Source organism: Cyprinodon variegatus, unplaced genomic scaffold (genome assembly GCF_000732505.1).
Source record: "Cyprinodon variegatus isolate N-32 unplaced genomic scaffold, C_variegatus-1.0 Scaffold124, whole genome shotgun sequence".
NCBI classification, from domain to species: domain Eukaryota; kingdom Metazoa; phylum Chordata; class Actinopteri; order Cyprinodontiformes; family Cyprinodontidae; genus Cyprinodon; species Cyprinodon variegatus.
This window is the reverse complement of record NW_015150577.1, coordinates 646,551-669,195: the sequence shown is the minus strand read 5'-3', so window position 1 is coordinate 669,195 and position 22,645 is coordinate 646,551. Positions and strand designations below refer to the sequence as shown.

The 22,645-nt window shown below is 39.0% G+C and overlaps 1 protein-coding gene across 4 annotated transcripts; it reads left to right on the top strand.

The window, feature by feature from the left end:
• The first annotated feature begins 574 nt into the window (after window positions 1–574).
• hras (Harvey rat sarcoma viral oncogene homolog) lies at window positions 575–22,564 on the top strand. 4 transcript variants are annotated; one of them, XM_015375731.1, is made up of 6 exons: window positions 575–859; window positions 12,576–12,709; window positions 14,649–14,827; window positions 16,109–16,268; window positions 17,551–17,675; window positions 20,022–22,564. In XM_015375731.1, the coding sequence occupies exons 2-5, from the start codon at window positions 12,599–12,601 to the stop codon at window positions 17,668–17,670; spliced, it is 570 nt and encodes a 189-aa protein (XP_015231217.1). In that variant the 5' UTR covers window positions 575–859; window positions 12,576–12,598; the 3' UTR covers window positions 17,671–17,675; window positions 20,022–22,564. The 4 variants fall into 4 exon arrangements, with proteins under 4 accessions (XP_015231217.1, XP_015231216.1, XP_015231215.1 ...); XM_015375730.1 differs by having other exon boundaries at window positions 12,573–12,709; XM_015375729.1 differs by lacking the exon at window positions 575–859 and adding an exon at window positions 11,974–11,992.
• The last annotated feature ends 81 nt before the right edge of the window (window positions 22,565–22,645 follow it).

Here is a 22,645-nt window from a genome sequence, read left to right as displayed (position 1 = left end):
TAAACAAATAATACAAAGTAAAGAGTTTCACCTGAAGGAAGGGATAGTCCTGTCAATACATTTTAGCAGCCTTACAGGCAGCAAAAGTTTACTTGGCAACAGGGTCAACTTCCTGGAAACGGACCCATTTCACCCTGGGATATGTAGTGCTGGGAAGCAGTAGGCTAGCTTCAGTCGGACAAACAAAGATATCCGCTGCTATTAAGTAAAAGTGATGTCATATGTTAAAGCATAGTACGCTGTTGATATACGACGTGTATATAACCTCTTCTAATGACTGCTAATATGTGGCAGTGTTAACAAGTTATCATTTAGAGTGTTTGTGTTACAAAACACATTATATGTTCTTTTAAGGACAAAAACATTCTTTTGCTACTCAGTTCTAATGAAAACGTGTCCTTTGGAAATCGTTGTCCTTTAAGCTTAAATGTTTGTTTTTCAAAAGAATACGTTTTTAAGATATTTGGGCGTCTTAGTAGATGAGTCGTCATATTTCCGACTGCACATGAACACAGCAGTAACAGACATAGCAGCCGGGGCGGTTCTATGGTGGACGGAGCTGGGCGTGGGCTGTGTCCTCCTCATCGCCTCTGCTCCACTCTCTCCCCGTGGAAGCACATTGTTCTACGCGGGCTCATAATACTAAGAACCGGTGATTCTTTTTCCGCCTGTTAGCTAGTGAAAAATTAACAAACTATTAGAAATTAGAGGATACTGCTAACCAGAAGAAACGTTGGGACAGATCTCAGGATTTTTTTCCTTTTTTTTTTTCCATCTGACTGTGGCAACGAAATAAAGATTTCTCTCTTCCTCTGCGGCTGACGAATCGTAGCATTTGTCGGTAATTAGTCCTCTTCTTGTGAGTATGCACTTTGCATTCCTTTTTTATAAATGTGTTTAAATTATTATTTTTTTCTTCCTTCCTGGTGTGTGTCGTCTTTTGTACGCATTTGGTGTTTTGCACGCCGCAGGAGATTGCGGTCCATAGTTAAAAACGTGTTAGCCAGCTATCATAACATTTTTCTTCTCACCCACGGACAATTAAATCCTTTTTCCACACAGCTTTGTAACTGCATTTTACGTTTATCCTCGAGGGAATAAATAGATGCCGGAGGCTGTGTCGAATGTTGCTAAACAGTTGTGTTCAAAGTCGCTAACGAAGTTATGTGGTCAATGGGTTTCTCTATTTAATTTGATTGTAAAAAGAAGACAGTGAATGTTTTTTTTTTTTTTTTTTTTTCAGAAAAATACATATTTTTCTTTCTGAGGATGTGCCGCTGTGGTGTTGAGATAATTCTGAGTAAAACATTGCTGACAAATAGGGTGACGCCCCATCTCACTCCGTAAGAATTGAACGTATCACTGCGGAAGTCAGATTCTTTTTAGTAGGAATGAACTGAAACAGCGCGCGGCGACCCATTTACCGTAAACCAGGTAAAACTGACGGGAGAAAGTAACTGTAAATGGATCAACTGTGATAGTAGATGTAGTTTTCATATAAATTTAAACAAAACAAAAAAATCACTGGCAGAACTGGTCTCTTTCATTAATCACTGTTTGTGTTTGTTGTCCAGGATGAAAAAGAGCATTGCATTTTTTTAATCAGACGGATGGTTTCAAAGATGAGAATAACTGTTGAGGTTTGAAAAAATTGGACTTTATTGATCTCACATTGGTTAAATTCACTTTATGCATTTGGCCTATCCCCTTGGGGAGCAGTGGGCTGCCATTGTGTGGCGCCCAGGGGGCAGTGTGGGATTAAGGGTCTTGCCCAGGGACCCAGAGTGGAAGTCTGTGGGGATCAAACCAGGTACTTGCAACCTTCTCAGAGCACAACTGCAGAGCTGTAACCACTATGCTGAAATTCCCCTTTTCTATGGATACCCCCAAACTCCCGCTTTTGAGTATCCATTGAAAGGATTTAACCTACACATTGTTTATGGAGCCATTTGTCTTGGCCTTAAGGTTTTGGGGACCAATATATCCATATCAGATGAAGCTTGATTTTGTGTGTCTGCTTTTAAAAAAAAAATAAAAAATCTATAAATAACTATTTACCTTTGACCAAACTTTTGCCACTTAGAAAATACTATGTTACTAAGTCTTAATAACAAGTGCCAACTCTCTCTTTTTTTTTCTTTTTTTATGGATTTCAGGGACCTCTTTACATGTTTATAATGGAGTAACATTTGCTAACAGTTGCTATTTTCAAACGAACAAAATTTTTCGTCGTAACACTGTTTATGTACGTAACTTTTTGCAGAGGTGACAAGTAGCAAAGTACAAATACTTCGTTACTGTACTTAAGTACACTTTTTAGGTATCTATACTTTACTCCATTACTTATTTTCTTCCTACTTCTGACTTCTACTCATTTCATTTTCACACAAGTATCTGTACTTTCTATTTCTTACATTTTTAAAACAAACGTTACTCTTGGCTTCGTTATGTGCGCCATCCAAGGCAGATCATTGGCGCCATCCACATCTAGCGAATACTAGTGTAATTGGATGAGTAATATAAAACAAAAAATTTTAGGTAAGCTGTTCGTCAAATTTGTGGTGATGCCAAAGAAAATCATCAGAAGCAAGCAGGTGTTCTTTAACTTTAAACTTGAATTGTCTATGCCATGCTACAATGTCAGATTGACGAAAAGATGTCGAATTCTCTGATGGTCGGACACAGGCGAGAGCTTATCTGGAGATGGAGACCAACAAGACCTCCCTCATCCTTGGCCCTATCTCAATTTTTCCAAATAGTCGAAAAATTGAGCTTTCACTTCATATAGTGGCATCTGGCTGTTTTTTTTAATGGTTATTTTATACTTTAAGTAGTTTTTGGAGCACCAACTTTTTCACTTTTACTTGAGTAAAGAGGTCAAGTTGATACTTCAACTTTTACCAGAGTGTTTTTAAACTGCAGTATCTATACTTCTACTTAACTAACAAATGTTTGTACTTTTGATACCATTTACTATTATTCTGCTTACATTAACAGGCTTTGAAACTTAGTTTGCCCAGCCTGTGTGGTCATGCATTAAATCAACCGTTTGCTTTTTTATTTTAGTAATATTCTACCTAAAGGCATCAACTCATACACTGTTTGGTGGATTTTTAAAATGGTAAACCAAACACAGATATTTGGAAACCAGTCCTGGCTAAGAAATACGGACATCACTGCACCACCTCATGAAAACGGCACCCCCCATGATGAAACATGTGGATGGCAGCATCATGATGCGGGGATTGTCTTCTTTTCCTTTAACAAATCTTCCCCTAAACAAACAAATAACATTTAAGCTTGCATTTTTTTCTTCATATAAAACATTTTTAAATCCTGAAATGAAGATCTAGATCATATTCCAATTTTTGATGCCATATGTAGCTCCCACCTGCTCCCTAGCTAATTGATTATCATTGAAAATTCTCATTACGCTGACTACAACTTTCCCTCTTTTCAAAAGTCATCTGAAATGAAGATACTTAATGCCATTTCTACTGCTTCCAGCAGAAACGGCAAATATAAAGCAGAGCGTTCAAATGTATCTAATCACAGTTATCGCTGCAGTATCAGCCTGTGCACTCATAGTTGCAGTCGGATGCTCTGTTTGGTAGGCTATTATATTTCAAGTGTTATGCATCCAAGTCATTTGTTAGGACTTTGGATTGACTTTCCCTGCTCTTGGTGCTCATCCCTATTATAGATTTTCGTCGTTAAGATGCTTTAGCTCATGTAAGTTGTTGGAACATCTAATGACAGAAATGCAATGAGTAGAGAGATATCAGGTTGCCTTATGTAAGCCTTGAATATGTCTTTTAAGTGTCTTATTTATTCTGTTTTCCTTAACAGCGAAAATAAAGGCAGCAAGAAACCTGGAAGATAAAGGCATGATGCTAATTTGTTGTCTTGTTCTGAGCAAATGTCGCCATGATATTGCCCAGCTAGATGCTTAAAAAAAAGTCAGATTTTGTTTAAGTTACAAAATAAGAACAAAAAAGCGACTTTCCTTTTGAATCAAGGTGCGCTACTTTCCTTTTAAGATGTGCAGATCTGAGGCTCATTCATCCTCCAAAGTTATTTTAAGCACCATCAGACTCCTGGTTTCATTTAATTTGTGTGATTTGTGATCTTTGTAGAAAGAGTGATTCTTTGGAAATATGACTGAAGGTTTGTTGAAATCCAGTGGGTGGGATTAGAAAGAAAAACAAAACGAGAACTTCAAAGTTTTAGGATGTTTTGGGTCTGATAAGCGTCGGACTGGCAGTGCTTTTGTGTGGGTGTGTGATAGGGGGACGGGGTCAGCTAGCCTTTTCATCTTTGCTTCTGCCTGTATCGTTCCACCCTGCCATACAAGCTGAAAGGATGACCTGGTGGGGAAAAGGTCACTTGGACTATGGTGCCTTTCAAGAACTGATTGTTTGGGCCCAAACACATGCTTACATAAAGGTGTAATTTGAAGGCAGGAAGGAAAAGTCACACAAATCTTTCTAAATAAGCAGATCTGATCGAAATCCTTAAACTCATGTTTTCTGTCCTCATGTAACTTTGTTGAGTTCTCCTTTAGAAAGGAGACTTGTTTCTGACTCGCTGGTCGCCACTGGTCTAATACATTTTAGGATGATGCTGATGATGATGTCATTGGAGAGCAGCGGGAGGGTGTGGTGGACTGTCGAGGTTTTAGTCGGGCTCTCAGAGTCTCACTGTCGGACTGATACGTCCCTGGAGAGGGTCTCCTTACATCATTACGCCATTAAAAATCTATTATCTCTACAGTGGTTGTGCTTGTATGGATTCTTTAACCAATTAGACTCTTTAATGGAGAGAATGTATGTTTATAGCAGATAGCTGTTCAGATGTCCAGCTTCTTGTGTATCAAATAGAACGAAAAGATGCAGAGGTTTTCTTTGAATGTTTTTCTCTGCAAATGAACAGCTTATAAATTCAAATTTTCATACCAAAAACTATATGTTCTCCCTTTTTTTCCCCTCCTTCTTATATTGACCGTTGTTTTTTTGTCTTATGCCCTTGGCATGCAGTGAGAGCAGATATACGTCGTTCTCAGTCGCCCCTCTGTGCTTGCACCCTCCATAAGCTGTCATGTAAGATTATCCTTTTGGTCCAGGCAGTGCTCTAGGGTTTCAAAAACGAAATGTTAATTTCCCAAACTGGAGGTGGTGCACTATAAATACCTTTAAACCAAAAACATGCTGGGGTAGTGTTCCCTGATCAAAAAATAAAAAATAAAAAATAGGGAGCAGCTTTGCAAAGGTTTTTGGAACAGAAAACAACTCCACTTAGAAGACGACTCCCTGGCCTCTCCGGCAGGTCAGCATGATAATGCTTTTTCAAAACCTGCGTCTTTTTCTGTTCGGTTGTCAAGTCGGCTACGCTGCTTAATTTTATTGAAGTGTTCTTTCACTGTTTTGCACAGGCCCCTGAAGATTACTTGCAATACATAAACACAAAGTAATCGTGAAAGGAGTTGGAACAAATATTAATCCTGCACGTCATAAATCAGACATTTGAGAAATGGCTGTCAGAAAAATTCTTTGTTAAAACAGTTTTAATAGTTTGCAAAAAGCCATGTAGGCAAGACAGCATCTGGGGGAAGGTGGCATTATAGGCTACGTTCTCGCAGCAGCCTGAAGTGACCAAATCCCCCTCCCTTCTTTTTTTTTTGCCTATATGCGACCTGTATCTGATCTTTTCATGGCAGTCTGGACATCATAGATCCGATTTTTTTCAATGCGACCCAGGCTACTTGAATATTTGGTCCAAAATCCAATACGTATCTGATCTTTTCAAATTCGACCTGAGTGTGAACGGCCAGGTCGAATTCATCCGACCCGAACGTCATTAATACTCAACAAAGGTCACTATTCTGCATCTTGCTGTGCAGAAGCGGGAAGGAAAAACAACAATCATGGTGGATGATAATGCAGAGAGCAGACTTTTTTCTTTTTTTTTTTTTTTACCATTTTTGAAAAGATTGAGTTTTTAATGTTTGGAAAGATCGCCAGATGCGCTCCAGCACTGCCATCCATGTTTACTTCTGTAAACACAGAACATGCTGGCCTGTGACGTCATTGCGTCCTCTACTGCACATGTGCGACACTTGCGTTGTACGAAAGCAGTTCACACAGGAGATCACATACAAGTCGTATATATTTAGAAATGTGAACAACCACGCAAAAAAAAAAAAAATCTAATTTCCCCCCCAAAAAAATCAGAAATGAGCCTTAATGCCTGCAGTGTAAACTTAGTCAGTTTCGTAAGGTACATGCAAAATCAGATGTGAGGGGAGAAGTATTGCTGCACATTACCTAGGACCCTCTATGCATACCTTAAAGCATGGGAAGGGAAGAATCATGCTGTGGGGAGGTATTTTCTTTAACATGGATATAGAAGCTGCTCGTGTCAGGGAGGTAGGAGGGAGCTCATTACACAGAAAACGTAAAAAAGGAAAACATTATATAGAAGCTGCAAAAGACTTGGAAATGAGGTTCAGCATCCGGGGGGTCTAAAAGCATTTTCCCATTAGTTCAGATTTGTGTGCTGCTTTGTGTTGGACAATCACATGAGATTTCAATCAAATACAATGAGGTTTTCTCTGTGTCCATCCATCACACATACAGCAGAAGAACATGCAGGTCTGACTGAAGTTATACCGAAGTATGGGCTAATGGGCCACTAAAAAAAAGATAGGTTAACATTAACTTTACATTATTTACTTTGTGATGCAAAAACATGGAAATCTTAAACTGTATCTAAAAAAACTAATATATATACATCTGTGTATCACAGAAAAAGTTAAATATTCCAGCCTGCCATAAATACTGTATTATAACTTTCAAATCAACAATGTCAATTATCTTAAATTTTGCAGCATCTCTAACAAACGGCAAATATGCTTTCTCCTTCTGTCTGGGTGAAAAATGGGAAAAGATTGGCGTGAGCGCAGATGACTGCGTTTTCATACTTCCCCGCCGTCTACAGGAAGAGCTGCCCTCTTTGAGCCCCCAGTGACAACAAGTGGCTTCTGGAACCAGACAGCATCCATCAATGATTCATTTTTGCTCTTCATCTCCATATGTGTGTGTGGATAATTAATCAGATGCTGCCATGGCCTAGTTTGTGGGAAGATGGCACGAGTGTCTGCTTTGCTTTCTCCAGTCTCCCAGTAGCAGACACAGCCAGGTTGAATTGGCGTTTCCTGAATACAAGTTTTGTATCTGTTGTGATTGTTTTTATCTTTTTGTGTTTATTCCACTTTATCAACTGTTTTTACTTTCATTTTCTATTCCAGAAAGTGTAAGCATTAATCTATCAAATGTAAAAGTACATTTGGACACAAAGGGCGGTCCGTATTCAACAAACAGGAAACCTCCCTGCCTATTGGTCGGACCTTTGGTACAGTTAAAGCTTTGGAAATACCCCCAACATATAAAAGTGTGGTTCAACATTGAGCAGCTTTGGGTAGCTGCACAACAAAGTATAAATATTTGATGCTCTCTTATTTGAAGGACATTATTATTAAGTTAATTATTTTAGGTAGTGGGTTTAAGTAGGAGTGTTTGTCTTGTTCAAACCCAGAACAATTTGAGCTCAGATTGCTGCATTTTTGCATGTATGTAAAATAGGCTTATACAAAACTGAAATTAATTACAAAATGATCCAACAAATGAGGATTGGATTTTATTGCTATAACCTTGCGCTACAAGCTGGATTGTCACGAGATCTGAGTTTTCAGTCTCGCAACAAATCCATCTTGAAAGTCTCCCGCCAATATGTCTGTCTCGTAACAACCTGCGGGTCGGACCAACGACATGCCAGCAGTGTTTTTTGGGGCGGGACATGTAGGAATGACCAAAGTCAGAAGGGCCTTTCTGGGACACTACAAATGTGGCTACGCTGTATGACTCAGCTGTCGATACTGCAATTGATCCAGTTTCAGCTAAGATAATGACAATTTCTCATTTAAAAAAAAGGAGCAAAGAGAAGCAATGTGCATTTGTTGATGACCAAGATGTCTATGCTTTTCTCCCGACGGGTACAGGTTTGATTTATCAGCTTACGAAACGTCACGATTCGCTGATACGATTGGCTTTTACTGCCTTCTCTGGGCTACTTTTTTGTAACTGTGATGCCATAATGCAGGAGGAGGGTTCTAGACCACATGATGACTAGAGAAAAAAATAGAGTATAACCATATAGAGTATTAAATATAGCGTATAGAGCCTATTATTTCACTAAACATAGCATTAAACCATTTATTTCTTTTGCTTTTATAAGTATGCCTTTAAGTTGACCAAAACAGGATTCCAGTTTCTCACAAAATTTGGTCGTTACACAGAACTAGTAGGATGTGTCGCATGTTATGATGGACACAATTATGGCTCTGGGCACCTAGAACATGCCGGCTTTGCAGGAAAAACTTTAAAGCTAAATAAGTTGTTTGTGTGTAGGCTGCTGTATGCAATGTATGGGTGAAAAGTTAAGTGGAAGAAAAAAGTTTGGCATAATAGTTGCATGGGCATAAATAACCGCAGTGTTAAGAGCATTTTTCAAAGAACCACGATGAGAAAGGCGAGCTTCAATGACCGTCTGAAAGCGTAGTACACCACACATATGTGCTCATGTGCAGATCAATATAGCTAACAGGACGAGCACATAGGATGGCCTTACGTAAAAATATCACCAGCATGATTGCCAATTAAAGGACCACTTATTTAGAAGATCCACCTGGAAATAAAAGATCATCCTCTGTACCTTTAAAATTTTGCATTTAAGATAAAAAAATTTCTCCTGTCAAACTTAATTTCATAAAATATTGTCTTTAAAGAACCTTTAGCTATCTGATTATTAATCGATTAATCTAAAAATTTGCAGAACAATCTTTAGCTGCAGCCCTACGTCAGACTGATAGTATGATTTGTGTTTCGACATGGGACGTTGTCCATTTCAACACACTCAGTCTGCCAACCACTATTGCATAACAGATCAAGTTACAAGGACCTAATGATGACAGAGTAAAACTCTACAGTAGAGCTTTCCTTAGAATGACTGTGAATTTTTGGGGATTTCAAGTGTTAAAGTTTTCATAACACCTTATTACCCATACTAAAGTGTGCTTGGTTTATTTTCCTCATCATTTGCTAGTAGTAATCCAGTTCTATTAAAACCCGATTATAATCACTTGTGTCATTTAATGTTTGGATACTGTAAACGGAGATACGGAGAGTTGAACCATTTGTGATGTTTACCCTGGGTGGGCACATACTGATAACATTTTTTTTATTGTCTAAAATGAATATGACAGAAGTGGAGCGTTCAGGCTAGCTGATTAGATTATTTTAAGGTGTGGTTGGTAATGAACAAGAAAGGGCCGGTGTGAATTAAGATGCAAAGTGTAATAAACCTAGTTATACATCAGTGAGTGTAATTTTAATGCTTCAGCTTGTTTTTTGACCTGAACATTTTTTTTATCCCATATTTGATTTTTTTTTTTTAAATATATAAATTAGGGGTATTTGAAAAGTGAATGATTCAAGAAATGGGGAAACACTCAAGTTCAAACAAGACCCAGTTTATTGTTAAATTGCAGGTGCCCTATCAGCCATGGATCCATGGGATTTCCATAACCTTATGTAGAAAATATAAAACATGATCCCTAGTAAACGTTTGTATTGAAAACATAAAATATCAGACATTCATTCTGCTTCGTTAAGTAATAGATGCATGTTGTTATTGTTCATTACACATCTTTTATGTTTATTTTAATGCATAAAGCAGAAGTGTGACAAACACAGGCTATATTTAGTAGTCTACACGTGTTTCTTTTTTCTGAGCAAAAGAAAGATTTGGTAGCTTTCCTTCAGCTTTTTCTGAGTTTTTTTTAAACATTGGCATATCATGGTTCCGGAAACAAGCCGATGGCTCGTTATGTCAAGTAGAAATACATCCTGATACCTGTTAATAATTACAGTTCAGGGGTTTTTGGAAAGGAAGCATGATTTATACTGAGCGTTGATCCACCCAGGTTCTTATAAAGGGATGCTATGCTGGAACATAACTGGTACCTGTTTGATTAAACGAGAACAGTTAAAGTTGTTTTCAGGAGTCCCACTCTCCTGGTAATCATTAACGTCATTCTGGTCGTCCTGCTTGCTAATATTAGTCTGCCCCTACAGCACAGTGGCACAATTTAGATGCTAATAACACTGGCAAGATATCATTTATTATTCTCACTTCGCTCTTCATTGGCTTCATGAAGGCATTTTTTTTGTTGTTATAATTCATATGATTTTATTTATTTAATTTCTTTCCTTTTATTTCATCCTGAGGCTGTGTTTCCAAGACCTAGAGCTCTTCTCTCTAATACAAGGTTTAAAACAAGTCTTGAGGTTTATGCGTCCCCTGGGACGTTAGGGTGTTTCTGCTCTGACTAAGTAAAGAACTGAAGAGCAGCTGAAGTCACTAGTGAGTGATCAGTTTGTCTAATGGATATAACGGTGTATTTCATATGACAGAAGACTTCTCTTTGCCCACACAAGGTTCAAATGCTTATGTGACCTTTGGTAGTAATGATACATTAATGCACTGGATGCACACTGTAACAGGTGCTGCGGGTTAATGATTTTCCTTTTCCACGCTCTTGCAGAACAGCAGCCAAGCACACTGTATATGAGCGTATTTGTCCTATTTGTTGTCATTAAACAAAGGATTTATTAAGTCTGCATTACCAAAGGTACAGTTTACTTAATGATTATAACAAATGCAAAGTTTTAGAGAAGAAAAATCTCAGGTCTGAGTGACAAACAAATGTTATCTCCATTCCGAAGTGAAATATTCAGTTGTTAAGAAGCACAGCGTTTATTGAGATCCCAGTCATTTCCCTCTGAGATATGCAATCAGTGGTGACATCATAATGGCGTCACATGACCAATCAGCATCTTCATTCTGGTACGACAGACCAGTAGCAATCATTAGTGGTTAGCCGTGATTACACTGGTTTCGGATATAGTCTTGCTAAACCCTAATGTGAAATAATGTGCTGTTTTATTTCCTCCTAAATCCTGTTTTTGCTTTGTTTTTCGGTTGGTTTGAGTCATTTTCAGATCGTAAAAGCTTCTTCTAATTTCCCTGTAAGCTGAGTCATATTCTTCTACAGAACTTAGTGGACAGCATGCATAGGTCTTCTTTCCCCCCTGCTGATTTAATACCTGGAACCTGTTATTATTTTTTTTTCTCTATTATCTTCGCTGAAATGTTTACACATTTTAGGCCTTGAAATAGTAAAATTGACGTTTTTTTTGTTTGTTTTTTAAGAAGTCTTATTGTTTGATTAAGCGGCCTTCGTACTTTAGGCCCTTCAACCAGAGGTAAGGTCTTTTATTTTAGTGTGTTTATCCATTTAAGTCAGTTTGAATATGGAATTTTCTCATTTCTTGGAGAAACACTTTGCAGATGATGGTTTGATTTTTACATCCACAAGGTTTGGCATACTTTAGTAAAAACACTTTAAAAGGAGAGTTTGTCCATTTTTTTTTAGTGTAAGATCTCAGCAAAGCATACTCCTTAACTTTCTTAAGTGGATAAATCATTTATATAACGCCTTGAATATTTTTTTTTATACCTCAGCCAAGGAGGTTAAGTCTTTGGTTGTGTTTTGTTGCAAGGGTTACTTGAAAAGTTATGATCAGATTGAAATGAAAAGATTTTACGGGGTGCGCTTTGTGCCAACGAACAATTGATACAAATTTGGTGATGATTCAGATCATGTGTGAGTTTTAGCTATAGGTGTAAGTCGCGATATGGGGCACAAGGTCCGCGCTCTCAGAATGTTATTTCTGTTCTCATTTTTATTACTAATCTAAAGAATCTTGTTGTTTTGTTGTTTTTTGTGCTGCTTCATCCAATCGCAGCAGTAACACTGGCAGAAGAACAGACCCTCAGCTGGATGCTACCAACCTGCAATAATGATTATATCCCAGTATGTAAAACTTCAGCCTCCAGTCTATGAATTTAATCTTCAAACCCTATTAACAACCAATAATTATTTCCAATCCTGCATATTTTGATGCTGTTTAGGTTTCTCTGAGTGTAAACTAGTCCATATCACGTTTTATCCACACCGTGGCTTACATTATCTCCTCTATTTGTCTCTGGCCTGTATCTCTGAAGGTTAAATGGTAGTGGTTAGTAATCCGAAGCCTGAGTGACGGGGATCTGTCTGCCACTTTGGTTGTGTCCCTCCATCCTCTCTCCTTCCTGCACTCCCCCTCGTGTGCACTAAGGGGTCGGAACACCGAGTACCTTCACATTTTTCACATTCCCCTTTTGAGGGTCTCAAAAACTACAACCCCCCACTGAAAACCTACTCAAACACATGTAAAAGACTGCTTTTTCTAACACCATTAGGCAGTAATGGAATCATCAGATGTTCTGTCTGTGCCACATGTCAGGAAGGGCCTCCGATTGGCATTAAAACCTGTCTTACAGCTCAGTTCTTGCTGAAACCATTTGGTTTTACAAACACGCTCCTTACAAAAAACCCTCTTTCCTCTCCCCAGCAGTGTTGTGGACGACAGCGGCGAACATGACGGAGTACAAGCTGGTGGTGGTGGGCGCTGGAGGCGTGGGCAAAAGTGCACTCACCATCCAGCTCATCCAGAACCACTTTGTGGATGAATATGACCCAACCATAGAGGTATGACTGCCTGTTCCATTATCCCAGAGCTTGAAGTGGCAATGAGTTGATCATAATGTGCAAAAAATTTCATTATTCCCTCTTGAACTACTGTGTTTTTTTTATTATTATTTATGCTTTTATTCATTGATGGATCATTTGTGGCTAATTTTTGGTTTGATGCTTAGAAGTAGGTTAGATATAGACTGGAATTGGATTTGAACAGAATGCACCATTTGCATCTAATTGCCTGTATTTAATTCATACTTGTTGTACTCTTAAAGCTGTTGCCTTATTAAATTTCATTCCCCTATTTCAGTCAGCTGACCTGAATTTAGCAGCAGTAAGTGGAAGAAAGGAGCTATTGATTGATTGATTGACTTTATCGATCTCACAGCAGAGAAATGATCATTGCATCAGCGCAAATAGTCAAAAAAGAAGAAGAAGGTGCCAAAGGAAGAAAAAGGTGCATCGGATATATACAGTATATACAGTGCCTCCACACACGGCTAGCATTATTTTAAGCTTTAGAAAGACTCAGGTTTGTCTCATTAGAGGCAGTTTTAGGTGCAGGATTGCTTCAACTTAGAATCACAGCTGTCTTTAAGCTTTGCTATTTAAAATCTGGTATTCCTAGCTGGTTGAAACATCAGATTTTCTTATATTTTACGTTACGATAGAGAAAAAGATGGGAAGCTTGGATCAAGAAGGCAGCCTTGGAGAATATGTTCTCCCTTTTTTGTCTCCCCCTCTCTCTCCCTCACTTTCTCACCACGCCTGCTTCTGACCAGACAATGTCCTTTTTGTGTATTTGCATTCCTGGCCCCTATGCTCGAACAAACAAAGGGAGAGCACTCCATGTTTTTTTTGTCTGACTGCATGTTGGATGGCTAAACACTGGCTCTGCTTCTCTGAACGCCTGATTATTCATTTAATGTGAAAGCAGATCAAGTTTAAAAGGAAATAGATATTGATTAATTATATCAAAAATCTAACCATGACTGTCCTTTTGCAGGACATGCTAACCCTTAATTATGAACCCAAGGAGGCTGAATTATTCAAAGAAAGTATGTCAGATCCCACCTGAGAGATCTGTTTGTAGTTTACAGATTTGAGTCGTTTTATGTCCTTTTGTTTTCATTTACCTACCAGATTAGTATGAGAAGATCCCTGGATAGATCAACTTTATGTAGGCTTTCCTTCAAATGCTATTAAATAATCTTTGACAGACCTTGTGGATTAGCAAAAAGACTCACCAAAAATTTAATTGGGGGTCTGTAATGCGTAAACAATGCTATTAATTATGCATATTCCTATTGGTTTTCTCTGACCTTGTCAGAAAATTAGACACATACTCCCAAGTGGTCAAAGCTCACAGACTAATCCAGTTTATGCTGTATAAAATCAGCATATTTTGCGAATCCACAAGGGATTATTTTTGAAACACAACTCCAAAATCTGGAATGCATTGAAACCAACAATGTTTGGAAGTGGTTTGACTGGACAAAACAGCCCCAAACGTGATGACGGTGTGTCAGGAATTTGTAGATAGCCAATTGATACAAACTCTTTTATTTTGAGTTGATAAAAAAAATTGCTGAAGCCATTTAAAATACACAACTTCTGTGTAGTGTCCTAGCTATTCAACGCCACAATACTTTTTCAAAACACAAGAATATATACTATGGCCTAATTCTGCATAAAACCCACCTTTAGCAAAGAGGGACAGTTTGAAAGGGGAATGGGGCTTTCCTGGCAGCGTCTTTAGCCCTTTTTTAGCAGAAAGCTAGAACTAGTTGTCTGCTGGTTCAGCTATTGATGTTGTGGGACCAAACCTGTTCCTGCGGCAGCTGAAATAGGAATCTTCTCAATTTCCTGCCTGCCCTTCCTGTCTGACACACTGTAGTTAAGAATGCTGCGCTTTTTGCATCAATTAAAACATCGTTTGCTTTTTCTCAAGGACTCCTACCGAAAGCAAGTGGTTATCGACGGGGAGACGTGTCTGTTGGACATCTTGGACACTGCAGGTCAGGAGGAGTACAGCGCCATGAGGGATCAGTACATGAGAACAGGAGAGGGCTTCCTCTGCGTTTTCGCAATCAACAACACCAAGTCTTTTGAGGACATTCATCAGTACAGGTGTGTTGGAATCATTTAAAAGGATGTGCGTTTTGTTTTTAATGGATCTGACGACAAAATCATTCAATCTTTCTGTTTAGCTCCTTTATATGCATATGAAAGAACAACAAGGGCTCCTGTGAGGCCTGGAGTCTGATGGTTTGGTGTAGATGTGTGAGTGTGCCAGCTCTCTGCGGTAGTAGGGTGATGTCATGCTGTAGTGTTTAACACAAGCTAAAGAAAGCTTAGCCCCCAACTGGAGGCTAACAGTGCGATGCCAATGAAATTGATCCTGACTCAATTAGAGGAGCAGGCAGAGGTAGCGTTCGCAAGGACAGGGAAGGAGAAAGCCAGTTTCTACTGGAGATGACAGGACTATTTATCTTGGCAAAAACAGTCTTTCTCACCAAGTTAGTATTTTAATTTCCCTAATAAAGCACAGAATGCATAAATGCATGATTTTCTAATAAATACCCCCATTTTTTATAGATGTATTTTTTTAAGCCATCACAGCACAGCCTGTTTTTAGATGCGGTCTTAATATAGCTCTATTGAAACTCCACTGTGTTAGAGCATGCTTATGATTTCAGGTTGGTGTAGCTCTGTTATAGCTGTCCAGTTATTAAAAGATTTCGCCTGTTTTTATAGGCATGCTTTTAAAGAAACGTTTCCTTGACTGTTTGTCACCTGCTGGTATGATGGTGCATTAAAACGAGTGGCCCTGAACGCCTGCTGCAGACGGTCGTCTGCATTAGGATGAAAGCGGACTAGGCTGACAGTGGCAGAAACCTCCTGCTGTACTCCACACTAGCTGATGTGACCCACTGCTCTCACTCAGTACCCCACCCACAGGCTGCACAGCATTTAGCACTTGCTGCTGTAGTGATGAGGTAATGCTGTTTGCCGCTTGCCTGTTGTCTATCCCTCCACATCACCTCACCCCCTTCTGTTACTCCCCACCATCCTCCTTCAGCAGTGCAGCATGGCCCAGCATCTACCGGTCATGGCTCTACCTCAGGGTCCTAAAGTTCCCTGGATGATAGAATAGGATAGAATAGAATGGAATAGAATAAAAAATACATGATTTATAAAATATTTTGGGGACTTATAGACATGGACATATGGTGATTAGAGTTAATTCAAAGACTGCACTCTGTATTACTAATATAACTACCGTACATGCTTTCTCAGTATTTTGTTGCCTAATTGGTGCTTTGATTACCTGCAACAGGGAAAAAGAAACAACAGCCGTTTGTTTGTGCATTTTTTAACCTGCAATTTCTTTGTGTTTTCGATTGACAGAGAGCAGATCAAGCGTGTGAAAGACTCTGATGATGTACCAATGGTGCTTGTTGGAAACAAATGTGACCTCCCAGCACGCACAGTAGACACAAGGCAAGCCCAGGAGCTCGCCCGCTCCTACAGTATCCCTTACATTGAGACCTCAGCTAAAACACGACAGGTAGGTGTTCAGATTTAGGTTTTGTTTTTCCTTTTTTTTTCTCTGTAAGCCTCAAAGTGTCATTCCAGATCATCGAGTAGGACATTTTTTAAATGCACATTTGTGTTACCCAAATCTAATTTGTTATTGACTAAAGCAATAACTTTGTATCCAGATTTGTACTTTTTTTCAAACTTTTTTATTTAACCTTTTCTTGCCAAGCAGAAACGACAAGGACAACAGAAAACTAAGCACTGATAGTGAACAAAAACACAGACTTTCAAGCCCGGTGTGATTAACAACAACCACAAAACAAAAATAACCCAAGAAAAATAAATAAAATAAAACAAACATCCACAAAAAAAAAAAAATTATGAATAATCAGGTGCCCCAAAGAAAAGAAAAGAAAATTATACACACTGAAATTTGATAACTTAACACACTATAACTCTGGGTCTTTTCCCCAGCCTAGGTCCATAAGCCCTGAACTCAACCTGCGAGATGTGGCAACACCTAGGTAGTCAAGAAATGGACTCCATGTCTAATATAATGCAAAGTGTTTGTCCTTTAATGCCATAGAAAAAGCCTAAATTGGAACGATACCAGTCACAGTTTGTTTCCACTGATTGAGAGTGGGAGTTTTGTCAGTGAAGCAGAAGGTTTAAAAGGTCTCTGTGGCAAAAACCAACATGCAGGTCATCCTCTAGTCCTAACAGGCAAGTCTTTGCACTCAGATGTAGATGACATTTGAATAAAAGATTTAACTGTTGAACAATTAAACTCCAAAAGTGTTGGATATGAGAACAGTAAACAGTGAATAAATGAACCTACATCAGATTGACATTTATTACAGAGCTCTGAAAGATTTGTACTTTTGACGTATTTAAACACAGAGAGTGAGTAGCAGTGAACGGCCGCTGGTGTGATGTAATTTCTGCTGTCGAGAACATTTTCATTATGCTGCAGGCGGTGAGTCATGGCAAGCTTACCTTAGCCTGAGAATAGAGCTACATCATTTAAAAGGCCTCCTAAGGAACAGCTGCTGCATAGCTCCCACTGTCTGTGACTCACTGTCACATATCATCATGTAGGCTCTTATAGGCTCACATTCAGACCAGATCCTGTATATTCTTTATCACTGGTAATGTGCAAACAAAATTTAGATGTGATTTATCTGTATTAATTCGCTATAAGTCACTGTTTGAAAAGGGAAGGCGTTGCCCTGGCAGTGTGTACACCTGCCTTATAGGGTCCTTTAGTTTCCAGGGACTTTTTCAGTGACTAACCTTTTACGTGCCTGCAGGGAGTGGAGGACGCCTTCTACACACTGGTGAGGGAAATCAGACAGCACAAGCTGAGGAAGCTGAACCCGCCTGATGAGAGCGGTCAGGACTGTATGAGCTGCAGATGTGTGGTATCCTGATGCAGGTAAGCATGGTGAACTCTGTAACTGTTCCCCGATTGCTCCTGTTAACATGAGTTTTTTATATCTGCTCTGGGCATGAATGTCATGGTATTTACAGTCTGTTTAAGGATTTAAATTGTCCATGCATCAATTTTTTGATGCCAACTTGGTATAAAAATGGAAGCCAGAGCACATGCTGGGTGTTTCAACTAATACACATGGTGCAGACTAGAAAAGCCAAACGTGCATGAAAACAATGTCCCAGAAAACCATTCACAAGGCAGGAATCAAACCCACAACCTTTTTTCTGCATTATATCCATTTTAAGGTAATACTAAAACAACCTTTTTTTGTTTGGCAAACAGAGCTTTAGTTCTGAAGATTATCTGGAATGTTCCTTTTATCCAGACATATTCAAATGTTTCCTGCACCATCTGATATTCGGTTTAATTTCCCTCTACAAGCTCCAAAGCTGCTTCTCTTTTACCCCTGGTGGGATGTTTGACATCTCTTTTCTGGAAATGGAAGAGTCCATTTAAATGAGCTGCTTTCCTGACTTATTCTATTAACTAGTCCATAAACTTTAGCAGGCCGAGCTGGTGATCAATAAGAAGCTGTATTGTTACCCTGTTTATTCGTTATACATTGGGTTCTGACGTGTGTTTGGGATCACACCTGCTGAGTCCAAAGTTTAGCTTTTTGGATGTTGATTTAAGGTCAAGTTAAAGATTTTAGAGATATCCTTCCTCCTACTACTTTATTCCATCCATGTTGTGCAATGAACTGACAACAAGAAAGACCATTGGTGTGATGTTACCACCGTGGTTGTCAGTTTCTAATAGTTTTTATGTTTCAGAGCTTCCCCTCTAGCCATTATTCTGGTCCTTATGGTCAGTTAAGCCGGGCGTACACTGTACGATTTTTTTTTTCAGTCGTTGCACGCAGCTACAGCTCACACTGTACGACGAAATCACAGGGTTTAAAAGTCCACAGCTGACGACATATGTTCTCACACTGTGCAGCCCGAAGCTCTGATGCGATCTACCTGCTCACACTACTCCTCTTAAAACCACGTCGAATTTACCTCCGCAGTGAGATGGCGCTACTCGGACTCATCTATCTAGAAGCCAAAGGAGTAGAAGAGAAAAAAGACGGAAGTGTCGATGCCTCCTGTTAAATATGAAGCTCACTAGAGTGAAACACGCCGCCTTTGCAATTTGTGCAATTTTGTGTGCTGAAAGCCCTAAAAAAACAAACAAAAAAACAAGGCGACGACGTATTTGGACAAAGGCATGGCTGGGCAAATATGGCTACTACGCTCTGTCAATTTTACAGAAGAACTTCATTTCACCCTCGCCCTGCTTCTGTGTTTTTCGCCTATGAAGAATAATCCTTGCCTGCGAATGCGCACTGAGCTAATTACCACCTTATGGCGGTCGACTGAATTTCAAACGTGTTTGATTTTCTCCGGACCTTAAGATTCCTTATCGGGAGGTGGCCGTGAGAGGCTAACGCCCCTTGTTAACCCCTGTACACAGGATCAGGCTGAAAGTCGGGCAAAAAGTTGTCAAAATGGAAAAAATGTTCACAGTATATGCCGGGCTTTACTCAGGCTTCACCTCATCCAGCCATAAAATCTTTGCTCTTTAAGGCATTGAGACGCTGCATGTGGTGCAAATCTTGGTTGATCATTAGATTTGGGGCAGCCATTTCTTTTCTTTTTTTTTCTTGGTCAGTCTTATGATTCTGTCACTCCGTATTTGGGTTGTTTTCTGGCTATTGTTACAATTTCCTTTTATTTCCGGCTGATAGTTTGAGTCAAGTGGTATAAACTTAGGCAAAAATGACAACAAAAGACATGAAGCAGCGTAACACTGAGCTTCTGAAATAAGCCCGACCTTGACTCCATTCAAAATCAAATTGCAGAGCTCATATCAGTTGACATAAAGTCTAATAACCTTTGCAATTGATACTGATGCCAGCAGTTTAAGGTAAAAAAAAAACAAAATTCTTTTCATCTTACAACATTGAAAGAAATATGAGCATAAGAATCTGTTAACAACTTGTGATTGGTGACAATTTTAATCCATGCATCAAATCCATAATCTGACTGCTGATAAAACAAAAACAGAAATGTTCAAAAGCATCATTTGATACATGACATGGCAAACCTGTTTTTCTTTTTCTTTAGCCATAATGGCAGTCGTGCCAAAAATGAAACGGTCTGTTACTGCCACCAACTGGTAACATGTGTGGCCTAAGCCCTGAATGTGATTGCTGGAGGTTGTTTCAAAGCAGAATTATGTCATTTCCACAGAACTGATTACAGGGATCTAATTTCCATCAATCTGTGTGGTTTCATTTTTCAGCTCTCCATTACATGAGGAGGAGAAACGCTACAGCGCGAAGTGGCAGCATGAAGTCGACAACTGATGGATAAAACAACTTAAAGATGACAAATGAACTTTTTTCTAAAGGACGATGACTGAAGTGAAAGCTCAGATGTAAACCAACATGGCTGACTAAAACCATAGGAAAAGAGGATTTTTTTGACTGTTGCCTGAGTGGCTCGCTGAACTGGATTGGTCCCGTCTCCTAATCTCTCTTGTTTTTTATTTTGTTTTTTTTTGGGGTCTACATGGACCTGTGAGCGACACGGCTTTTGACTCTGAACAGGTTGTGGTTGCCTCACGTTTCTCCTGCTAACTTATTGTTTTCGGTCTCAACACTGGTTGCAAAGAGGGGGTGTTTTCTACACGCTCCTTCTTGCCTTGAAACCCAACCCCCCCACCTCCCTACAGAGCCTCTGGAAATACTGACTTACCTTCATTTTGGATGCAGAACTGGAAAGAAATTGTACTTTTTATTATCACAATGCATAAATAATCAACCTCCACCTTCTCACTGTACCCATACTGCTTTTTGTTCAGTTGTTGGACCATTTTTATCTGGAAAAGATTGTTTCTTTTTTTTTTTTTACTAATTAGCAACTGTAAAAGAAATGTGTGGATTTTGTTGTGATTGGTAGATTTCAAAGCCACTGGAAGAGTTGCTCATTTCAAGCAGCACCTACTGTGACATTATTATTATTATTAGCCCCTCTTTGAAATGGTTAAAGGTCCTGGAGTACGTGTGTTAAAATAAGTTGATTTCAAGCATGCAGGTGCATTCACTATTTACAAAAGTCTAATTGTGAAATTATATTTGCGATGGCTAGTGTACAGTATATCCTGGTGCAATAGGATTCCACCCTCAAAACTACTAAAAGTGTTGGAAATAAACTTTCTCCTTTGACTACTTCTCTGATGGGGTCTGGTTTCACAGTGGAAAGCTGTGCAGGTTCATTTTTTCCACATTTCATTTCAGTAACTTTAGTGTTTACAGCTGTTACTTATGAATTATTCTTATTTTTAGACTGCGAGATTTGCTTCTTTAAATCAAAGGCTCAGGAACCAAGGTCCAGGAAGGGCTCATCTAACTTGTCCTGGCAGCCAAAGTAAAGGTGTCAGAAGTTGGTGTTGCAGACTGTTGTAGCGCACAAGTCCTGCCTCAGAGTCCAAACTTTAGTTTTTTTTTTTCCACAAACGCACACACCATTATATCCTCAAGTTGTTCCTCTTTCTCTGCCACCTACGGCTCTCTTAAAAGAGCGACAGCAAGTCAGGTGCTCATTCTATGAAACCCCATTAACTACATGTGGGACTAATGCGTGCGCCGGGTGGTGAATGGTGGGTTGCTTGGACTTTTTTTAATGCTTCTAGGCTTGCGCTGTCCGTGACTAATTCCTTTGCTGCCTAAACGAGACTGATGTGTTTATTTTGCCTTATCTCTCTCTAGTCATTACCTCATGTTTAGCAGCAAGCTTCACCACAGGTGATTTCTTTTATGTTTGATCTGATAATATATATTGTATGTGAGAAAAACAAAAACATAACACTACAGATTATTATTTTGTACTCCTATAATAGCATTTTTTTCTGGATTGGATTTTTTGCTGGTTGGAAACAGGAAATCAACTTTAAATGAGAAGCAGACTGAATTAAAACAAGTAGATACGAAAGAAGAAAAATGGAAGAGATCGATATAACATTTAACAAAAAGATGTACCGCATTGATTCATCGCATACGGAAATGTATTAACTAGCAGGATCTAAAATTTGCTTTACCTGTGAATCTTGGGCATATTTTCAGGCTTCAGTAAATAATTTCAAATGTTACTGGCTACATTTTTATCATATCTGATCTTTGCTGATTGTTGTATAGTCAATACCAGAAATATTGACTAGACTGCTTATGTGAATTTTAATGGTCAGTTTTGTTGTTTTTGTTACTTGTCCGTTTCTCCTTCAGAGAAAAGGACACAGACTGTGAATGTTTAGTTCTTTTAAATTTAGTTCAAAAGACGCCTCGTGTAAAGATAAAGGAAATGATGTAGGGGATCATTGTTGACCCCACTAGGTGGTTTTATTGGGAGATTAAAAACTAAATTTTTGTTAAACATGTGGATACAGTTGTAGTTTAAAACCTTTCTTTCACTGTCATGTTTTTTTCTAGTTCTCCCACAGATTAAGCATTGAACCCCACAAATTTCTATGCACACAAACTCCCTGTTACATTAGAGAAAAGCAGCTGCTTGGTGTGTAAATACTCAGCCTGCAAATCACCTACATCATCCTGACTTGTCTGAAACCTTGGCGAGCTTGACGGACTGTGGACCATTGAAATGGGACGGCTGGTGGTTTGCACAAAGGTGCAGTGAGCTCGTTCGCTCATCTCTTCTCTGGCAAACTGGATCTGAGGCGTTAAAGAGTTTTGTGAAAATGTCAGCTGTGTAGCTATTTAAAATGTATTTACTCTTTAAAAAAAATGTGGCAAATGTATTGCAGGACAAGAATAAAGATGTCAAGATGAATCTACCCTACTTTTCATTTTCTTTGTTTTTTCTGCTGCCATCTAGAGGCTTAAACAGGTATTGTGTGTGAGGAAATGAATT